Source organism: Nuphar pumila, chromosome 16 (assembly GCF_984573655.1).
Source record: "Nuphar pumila chromosome 16, dmNupPumi1.hap1.1, whole genome shotgun sequence".
NCBI lineage: Eukaryota > Viridiplantae > Streptophyta > Magnoliopsida > Nymphaeales > Nymphaeaceae > Nuphar > Nuphar pumila.
In genome coordinates, this window is record NC_143264.1 from 38,125,508 (window position 1) to 38,135,899 (window position 10,392).

Below are 10,392 nucleotides of genomic sequence, written 5' to 3' on the forward strand. Positions count from 1 at the left end.
ATAGGATGTCGATGGGTTTATAAAATTAAAACCAAGAGTGATGGTACTCTTGAAAGATATAAAGCCCGTTTAGTAGCCAAAGGTTATGCCCAAGAATATGGGATTGATTATGAAGAAACCTTTGCTCCGGTGGCTCGTATAACTACTGTCCGAACCTTAATTGCCTTAGCTTCTATCAAAAAATGGTCTATTTTTCAAATGGATGTCAAAAATGCTTTTTTAAATGGAAAGCTAGTTGAAGAAGTATATATGGAACCCCCTCCTGGTCTAAGTATTCCTAAGGGTAAAGTCCTTCGCTTAGAAAAAACTCTTTATGGACTTAAACAAGCACCAAAAGCTTGGTATGATAGGTTTAGTCGTGTTATAATTGATATTGGTTTTCAATTCTGTTTAACTGACACTGCTTTGTTTATTAAGAATTCTGATGCAGGGATCATTGTGCTTTTTCTCTATGTGGATGATATGATCATCACCGGAAGCGATAAACAGGGAGTTGAAACAATCAAAACACTTCTTAAATCTCATTTTGAAATGACTGATTTGGGCTTGTTGAAATATTTTTTAGGCATTGAAGTTGCTTATTCTCCTAGAGGATATTTATTATCTCAGACTAAATTTGCTTTTGATATTGTTTTCAGGTCTGGTATTACTGATGATAAGAAAGTTGACACTCCAGAAGTTGTTAATGTTAAAATGAAGATTGATGATGGAGAACTTCTTGTAGACCCTACTCTTTACAGACAGCTTGTCGGGGCACTTTCTTATCTATCCATTACCAGACCAGATATAGCACATGTTGTTCATACAGCAAGTCAATTTCAACATGCTCCTACTTCTGTTCATATGGGAGCAGTCATGCGTATTATCAGATACATCAAGTCCTCTCTTTCACGAGGACTTTTCTTATCTTCCTCCTCTTCTCTTGATTTAATTGCATATACTGATGCTGATTGGGGAGGTGATTCCAATAACAGACACTCAACCACTGGCTTTTGTGTCTTTTTAGGGGAATCATTAATCTCGTGGAGGTGTAAAAAACAGCAGAAGGTATCTCTCTCATCCACCGAAACTGAATACAGAGTCATGGCAACCACGACCATGGAAGTAGTTTGGCTCCGACGACTGCTTGCTGACATGGGAGTTGAAGCAACAAAGGCTTCACAAATGTGTTGTGACAACAAAAGTGCGATCTACATTGCCAGTAACAGAACATTCCACGAACGCACCAAACACATCGAAATGGATTGTCACTACGTCAGAGAGGAATATCTACACGGGATAATTGATCTGCCATATGTCACTTCAGAATATCAGTTAGCAGACTTCTTTACAAAGCCTCTCGCTGCTCCCCGATTTCACTTTCTCTTAGACAAACTTTCGCTCATTGTACCGTAAGTTTGAGGGGGAGTGTTAAAATGTAAAACTGTACATATATGTATATATAATAATATTATATTATTATATATATATAAATACATTTTTCATTTCTTTCTTTTCTATAATTTTTTTCCTTTATTTTTATTTTTTGTCTTTATGTCATCTAGTTCAGTTTGAACTAGAATGACTGTTGCTAGTCAAGTCCTGTCCAGACTTGACTAGCAATAGAGCTGTTGGACTGACACATTCCAACAACTCTAAATAGAGCTGTTGGACTGTGCCCAACAGCTCTATTGAGTCCTCTTTCAGCTGTGTATATAAAGGGGTGCAGCCCCTCTTGTATTTTACTCCAATGCTTCTTAAGCAATTGGTTTTTCATATCAATAAAGAATACATTTTTATTTTTATTTTGTTTCCAGTTATACCCTTTTTAAGGGTTATGCTTTAGTGTCATTCTTGACACTTGCTCTTGTTAATCTAAGCTCGTGTTTCGAAGATCCCCATTTCATTTCAGTTAGTCATTCAACTTGATAGGCACGAGAGACACGGATTCCTTCTCCATGATGAGCAAGATAGAGATTTGATGAAGACTTGGAGCTTTGGTACACACTCCAAGAATGAGCTCAATCACCACGAAGGTCCACCAATAGAATCAAGAGCCTATTGACTATGATACCATGTAATGAAACTTGGAAAAGAAGGACAAATCTACTATGGAAAAGTGCACAAAAACGTCTAAGGGTTAGAACAAGTACTCGAGCACACACAAGCCACTAATGGGCTTAAGACTCGATGTAAAAAAATATAATTTTATTAATCACAATAATGCTCAAAAGAAGCATGCTAGACAGCATGGGAGAGATCCCATTTAAATAGGCATGGGTTAGACCAACTAGCCGTTAGGTTAGTCCCAACATCTAGAAATGGGACTATAAAAAACTAAAAAGTAAGAAAAACAAAACTGCCCCTAATGGGCAGAACATATTATACAAAAGAATAAAAATATATATATATAACAGGACCTTGGTATCTCAGCCCTGTAGTGGTTTGAGTTTAGTTATTTGTTTAGTGTTCAATTTCTAATGGACTTAGCCTAAGGCATCAAATTCACTCAGCATGCATGGAGAAGGATAAGTGCCGGCTGTGCCTGCATCTACACAACTGTTGGATTTCATCATCAATGGGCAAGTCGGACCTTAATTGGTGTAACTTTCAGTTGCTAGTCTGAATTGTTTGGTCATCAAATTCCTGTAGTGAATCAACATGGCTTGAGTACTACTCATTTTTGGTTGGCCCTTGGTTTTCAAATTTAGCTTAAAGTTCATTGTAAAAGCACCCTTGAACATGGTCTCATCATGGTCAAGAGTTAAGACTCGTGCATGTTTCCTTCTACGCTATGGAGCTAACTTCATTGGTAATTGATCCCATGCCAAGCCTGATCCTGCATTCCAGATCACTGGCTGCATGATCTGTTTCAGTTGGCGTGAATGATTTTGCCTAGCAACTTGAAACAGTCACTTTAAGCAACTTGCACCATTTGGGCTGGCACAAAGGCATTCAAATCTATGTTTGGTCATTCAAAATGGCAGAATGTTCACCAGGTGTTTGTGGAACAGGTTGGCCTTTCACGCGCTCGAAGACTGGCACAAGGGCAGTCTATTAACATCAAGCTCTTTTCAGCCTTTCCTGTGCAGATAGATGGGGAACCATGGGTTCAGCCCCCATGCACTTTATCTATAACGCACCATGGCCAGGTTCTCTCTCTCTCTCTCTCTCTCTCTCTCTCTCTCTCTCTCTCTCTCTCTTCCTTGACATTGTGCACCTTGCATGTCATACGTACCCTTCCTTGCACATGTATAGAACTTCTTTGCTAATCATGTCTTATGTCTCCCTGTGGATTTTGAAGGCATTTATGCTGAAAAGAGCAGCAGAGGAACCTCTTGGCCATGCAGCTGCCATCATTGCAGATGTGCTCGAGAATGCTCAAAGTAACCGTGTTATCACAGCCTCACAAAAGAGAGCACTGCTTCAGGAAATGGCTCTTCGGCTTTCCTAGCTCTCTCTCTCTCTCTCTCAAAATGGTGAAGTATCTCAATATAGTCATGCCTTGTATCACACAAATTGATATAAATAGTGAAATTCAAGCAAAATGATTATAGTCATCCTTCTATAATCGTTCTCACTATAACACTAACCATCAATATCATGAATTTTGGTCACTATCACCAGCGTTGGATAAAACCAAGTGAATGAATACTTGTTAGCTAAAACTTTGGTTTCAGGTTGAGCCCAATTTTTTTGTATTTGTAATGAGGTCCTATATGAGAATCGTTGCAGCTTGCTTCACGTCATATTTGGCAATGTAATCAGGAATATCTTTTTTTCCCATATATAGTGGATTATTCAAATTTGAACCTAATCTATGTATAGGTTGAAGATAACGGACTAATTGTTTCTCAAGGTGGATCATCATTTGTCTCGAAAGATAATGCATTAACAAGAGGTATATGCAGGTTGGGTGTTACTGTTGGTCAGAATTTCAGAATGGGCATTTCATGTATTTCGATGGGGCCAACGTTTCCTGCATAAACCCCACGAAGGCATGCTGCTCCATGGCCTTCAAAGCTGGGGCAGCCCAAATTGGGGTGATCTCAGTGTTATGTGGCTGTAATCACACATTATTGTGTAGAAAATTTTGTCTGCAGGTCCTTGGCATGGTGATCTCTGTCTAACTCTTTTCTTTCTGCATTGTTTTTTCAAGATCAATAAGACATGGAAGCTCATAATGTGATGATGATGATGGAAGTGGGTGGTGAGAGTGATGATTATTCTGGTTGCAGTGGCGGAGCCAGGAATCTAAATTAGGGTGGGCACTAGTGCACAGTAAAAGGCGCTCAGTGAGCAGGTTTCTTGAAGGACTGCACAGTGAGCAGGCTTCTTGCTCCCAATGCAAAATACATGCTTAAGGCAACTGCCAGGATGAGAGCAAAGAGCACCTTAGCAAGCTTTAGGGCCTGTTTGGAATCTAGGAACTGGGATTGGAGTTGATGTATTTGGCAAAAAGTTGGTCAAACTACCTCCTGTGGCTGTTTGGAAACTGGTAGCTGGGATGGGAGTTAATGCATTTGGGATGGGAAGTGGCATTGTATTTACACTAAAGCTTGAAATTGACAGCTACCACCTCTAGGAGGTGGAGGTGGTAGCTGCCAAATCCAGCTGCCACTTCCCATCCCAGTTACTAGTTTCCAAACAGGACTTTATTTTCCTAAGGATACTTGGTGAGAAATATGGAATTGTGGAAAACTATAGCCCTTTTATAGTGAAGTTCTTGCATATTAATCCAATGGTTTGTTAGGACATACATCTCAACAGTTGCTCTCTGGTTAATCAATAAATAAGAAATAATTATATGAGTATGTGCAAAAATGATTTCTCTTGAGCAAATAAATGAATAATAAAAAAACCAACAAGAAGCATTCCTAAATTGCGAAAAAGGCAATTTACTCTTGCCATTGTAGGGGAAAGATGTGAGTGATTTTAGGTTTTAGTAGGATGCAAATCATGGTATTTGATTTTAGTGTGTTATTCAATTTCAATGTAATGGTACTACTTTGTGATGCAAATGAATCAGTAATATGTCTGCAATGGGCACAACCTATTAGCAAGCCCCACCCAGACTGTGACATGATTCACAACCCTAAGTTCAAACCACTAGCAAAATGACACTTTCTCTGGACCAAATTTGAATATGCTAAGGAGGATCAGGACTCAAGGTCCAACAACCCAGATCTGGTTGTGCTCATCTTTAAGAGCTAAGACCTGGGTTGAGATTCACCAAGGGTCTTACAGTACTTGTTGTCATTATCCTATAAAAAATAGAAGTTGGATCTTTGTGAACACCCCAAATTTTTCAAAATCTTTTAAATATTTTCTTCTTGCCCTTAAATTCATTTTTTGAGCAAATGAGTCATTTTTAAATCTAAATTCCAGTTCATTTCTCAAGTTTTACTGAAATTAAATTCATTTTATACATCTGACTTGATTTCGGATCCGGATTCATTGTCAAGATCCAAATCTGAGTCTCGTTGTCCAACTTTTAAATTAAAATTACAAAAAATACCAAAAATAGTTTTTAAATAGTTCGGACAGTCCCTCCGACATCCATTTGGATCCATCATGTTGTATTTCTCGATTCGAGTGTCAAAACTTGAACATTTTCTCAAAAACCTGGGTCCAAACCCATTTTTTGAAAGAATTTCCCCAAAATAACTCTGATTTTTCATAAAAACCCTTCTTTTGTAAAAATCTTAAATTTTTGTAAAAATCAGTTTAAATTCCTTAGTTTAGAGTAAAAAATACAAAAAATATAGAAAATTCAAGAAAAGAACAAAAAAATAAGAAAATCGAAAAAGAAAATAATAGAAAATTTCCAAAAATTTAGAAAAATATGCAATTAAAACTCTTTTTTTGAAAATTGTTTTTTTGTTAAAACCTCTCTTAAAACCCCTTTTTGAAAACCAAAAGCCACTTTTTAGAAAAATCCTGAAAAGGGATCCTCTATTGAGAATTTGAGAAAATTTGCAACGGCCACTCCCGTTCGCACCCTCCATCGCCTCTCTCCCGATCGATGACCTTCCATTCCCAACTGCTTCATCTTCTGGAGGATTCGGGTCTCTCTTTAAGAAGAGACCTCCAAGCCTCTACGAAGGAGGGACCCTTCACCTCTTCACTGTGTATCCCCATCAATTTCCATCCAGCATCCGCTCTTCACCCCTTTCTCCTTCCTACTTCCTCCCTCCTTCCTTCAGAGCTTCTGGAATCAAGTAAGAATTCTTCACCTAACCCTGCTTCTCTTCTCCATCAACTGAAAGGAGTCAATCGTGCAAACACAAGGTCATGGTAGGTAACTATTTCTTTTTCCTCTTTCTTTGTAAAATCTCTTCCCCTCTCTGTTGCAATTTGGCGTCAGCTGTATCTCTGCTTCTTTTACGTTTACCTTTTATTGTTTACAAAGGGGCATTATTCGTAGTGTCGATTTACCTCTAGTAACATCGACCTACGTATTGCTATATTGATGGAATTCTCATGTTCCTAAATTTGGTTTTCCTTTTTTTTTTATCTTCATATACCATGAATATTTTCTTTGGTACATTTTTATTTCATGTTTTAATTTCATCATTATATCATGTTGTTTGTTCATCGTCTCATTTTTTTTCACTGCCTCATCTGATTAGCTTGTTTTGTTTACCTGTTTATGTCGATTTCTTGTTTTAGTTTGATAGTCTATTACAGGTAATCTTTTAATTTACCTTCTCGGTTTCATATGCCAATATGGGTTTTCAATTTCTACTTATTTTCCATTTTTCTGATTTGATTACATTACCTTGCACTCATTCAACCAACGTAGGATCACTGTCTGTTCAAAGCTCAAGAATGATAATATCTGAACCTCCTTCCTCAGATCCCCTTTTGATCTGGACATAACAGAAGTTTAGGCCCTCTGCAGCGCCGATTCAGTTCGGTAGTGGTGGTTTGATACAACACCATATCTCCACTATTTAGATATTATCTTTACATTATCAAAGAACGTCATTGTTGAATCGGACAGGAAATTGCTGAATGGGGGTCGACTTAGACCCCTATCTTTAGTTGTTCATCATTTATAATATCACTCTCTGCAGAAATTGGTTCACAATTGCAGAAATCAATGCATAAAAGATAAGTGTATGGCTGCTGGAAGATTTGTTGATGGCTGGAATTACCAAAACCATGTTTCATTGGTTGTTTCACATTCTCGGTGGTTAGTTTATCTCTATGAACATTCATCGTGTATGATGTCTTGCTGCATTACCATTCATACACTGAAGCCACAACTACAGGGCAAGGAAGGGTGAACGATTGGATGTTCACATTGGCCGTCTCAGTAATACATCCTTACCCTGCAAGAAGAGACAAAGGCAAGCTTGAGAACCCATTTGTTGCAAATCATTGGTTGGCTGCATTTTCAGCACGTTCACTTTCTGAATTTTGTGTCATCGATTAGGTAAACAAAGTATTCCAGCTATGTTAATAGACTTCAGCCCTTTCTGTGGTATGCTTCCCCAAGATGCTGTGTCGCACTCTTTACCTTCGAAAAAATATTTTTGTATCAATACCAGCAATGATTGCCAAGAATCCATAGATTCACTGTGTAGAAATCCATGTTATTTGCTGTAAATTGGTGAGCAAAGATATGTTTGCTGAGGCCCTCTTTTCTTTTATTTTTTTTGGTAATCCTTCTGGTAACCTCAAAAGGTGCATGCTGAGAATTCTGTTAATTAGGTACCGTGCATTATACTGTAAATTGTTTTATGACAGATTGTTGTGTGAAAGTATGTTAAGCATCTCATCCGCGACATCTCAATGCTTGCACCACAGCCACGTTGTCACACCCTGTGTGCATTTTTTTTTAGCCTATTGTGAATATTACCATCCCTTAGCTAATGCCCAGATTATGCCTGGGTCTTCAGCCACAAGATACCCAATTAGCTAAGGTGACCCTATTGTATATGTTGTAAATCCTGCTGCATAGAGCACTTCCTTACCTCTGACTAAGTTCGGGTCATCAATGCAAGCCACTCCAGAATAGATAAACTTAGAGGCAACTATTGCTACAGTTGTATTTTCTCAAATAACAGTGAAGCCACCTACAACTTCAGGAAAGGTTGGGCGATCTACCTCTGCATTATTTGTTGATCCTTTTCCTTCCAAAGAATGGTGTCGTTCTTTGAAGCAAACCAGTTAGGTTTTCAAGGCATTATAGTTCTGGCCCCTCACCTTTATAAAGGGGCGCTGATAGGGTAAGACTGATCTCTTCTGCAGTGGGAGAAATATTAGCACAATTTTCATTTCTTCAACAGTGCCTAGTGATGATGAGCCAGGGGGTCATGATTCAACAACCGACTGTTTCTGGAGTGCCCTCCTTTTCCAGTTCATTACCTGTTAGGGTTAAAAAGAAATGCAAAACCTTTCACTATGTCATATCACCAAAAGCCATTTGCTACAATCCCCACTTACCATTTTATCACACAACACTCACTTGCTGCAAAATCACACTGTTCACAATTCAAACATGTATCACTTTGAACAATCCCTTTTTACTGTTATAACACTTGATGTTTGCTTTCCTCTAGCATTACATTCACCCAATCTCCTGTTGTTCACTATCTATCATGGCGTCCATGTAGTTGCCTCATATCACTTGCCGTGCATTATCAGTTTTCTGCACTAGCATTCCAAATGTTTTCACTCAGCAATGCCCCATACCCACATCCGCCTATCATAGTTGTTTGCCCATACCCACTATGCACGTTATACTGCTGTACGTCTTCACCATTCATAGTTTATGCCATTTCTGTCTCCTTCCAGCTCCAGCATATGCTAATACTACCATTATGAGTTACTGCAAAATCAGTCCTCCACGTTCATTCACCTGTAGCACTCATATCCACAACCACACTACTTACCATCTATCCTACTAACCACTTCCCCTGTGCTTCCTGTGCATACAGGAGCACAACAGTCCAACGGTTGCTGTAATTCACAGCACCCCCACAACATTCCCTTCACTAACAGCTTCATAGCAATATCTCCTAGGCATTCACTTAGGCTACCTTCATTTCATCCCATATACTTGTAGCACCTGTTGTAGCATTAGCCCACCTACAGTTCACTTCATTTATTGTCCATAGTTGGCAGCATCTAGAATAGTACTTTCTACCATATTTTCGTGCCTTCATCATACATTTTCACCAATTCCATGATAACACTCAGTTAGGCTACACACACAACACTTGCATATTCAACCTAGCTGAACATCATCACTTATTGTTATCCCTCAATATCATTTGATACTTTCCCTTACAGTAGCATTTTTTTTCTCTTTCTCATTTCACCATGTCTCATATCTTCATCCCCCATATATTGTTACCTCTTGCTGTAACCCCACAACCCCCACATAGTCATCACATATTCACTCTACATCCATGTTATATATATCTATACATATATATATATATATATATATATGTATATATAGATATATATATACATACATATATGAACACATTAATGGTTACCCTTCTTTGGATCATCAATGCAGTTTCATTGGGTATTAAGCACAAGGTAGGTATATGAATGTCTCATCATTTGCATCTTTGAAATCAATATGATATGTGCAATTCTCTTTTGTTTTCATACTAATCAAATGTTTTGCAGGAAATATGTGGAAAATGTTATTTCCTGGGAGTTGTATTTTCAATTTTAAACGTTGTTATAAGTTAGGCCTTAATGAGAATTTACATTTCTAGCTTTTAGATAGAATGAATGAGCATTGTAAATATCATAAATTGCTTATTTTCATGCTTTTTACCTTCATTTCCCAAAATCTCACAATGGTGAAACACGAATGGCATGTGCACCATTTTGTAAAAGGTAAATTAATCCTAAGTTAATGATTTACATCAATGGCCATAGTCAGGATGTAAACAAAACTTAGGATTTGTATCTTTTATAAAATAACATTGGATACCAAAGAAGGAAGCTAAAAAAGTAGTTCGGAACGCGAGGGATAAGGTATATAAGGAGGTTTATGACAAGTTGGATACCAAAGAAGGCGAGAAGGATATTTATAGGCTTGAAAAGATGAGAGATAGAAAATCGAGGGATCTGGGTATGGTTAGATGTATCAAAGATGAAACACAAAGGGTTTTAGTCAAAGATGAGGAGATTAAGGAGAGATGGAAAAATTATTTTGATAAGCTATTTAATGAAAGTCATGCTCAGGATCTTGGAGACTTCTCTATTCCTTTTCATGAGATGAATCGTGACTTCATGCGCAAGATTCAAAAGAAAGAAATTGCAGAGGCTTTGAAGAAAATGAAATCAAGAAGAGCAGTTGGCCCAGATGGTATTCCTATCGAGGCTTGGAAATGCTTGGGAGAGAAAGGTTTAGAATGGTTGACAAATCTTTTTAAC

At 38.0% G+C, this 10,392-nt stretch overlaps 1 protein-coding gene across 2 annotated transcripts in view; it reads left to right on the forward strand.

Annotated features, from left to right (window-relative positions):
- The window catches only part of LOC149813188 (diacylglycerol kinase 1-like), a 29,476-nt gene extending 25,681 nt beyond the window's left edge, over positions 1-3,795 (forward strand). The window contains exons 7-8 of one of the 2 annotated variants that reach the window (XM_089990832.1): positions 2,979-3,131; positions 3,284-3,795. In XM_089990832.1, coding sequence (XP_089846958.1) covers positions 2,979-3,131; positions 3,284-3,433 — 303 coding nt within the window. In that variant the 3' untranslated portion in view covers positions 3,434-3,795. The remainder of the gene's footprint in view (positions 1-2,978; positions 3,132-3,283) is intronic. The other variant, XM_089990833.1, reaches the window with a different exon arrangement.
- The last annotated feature ends 6,597 nt before the right edge of the window (positions 3,796-10,392 follow it).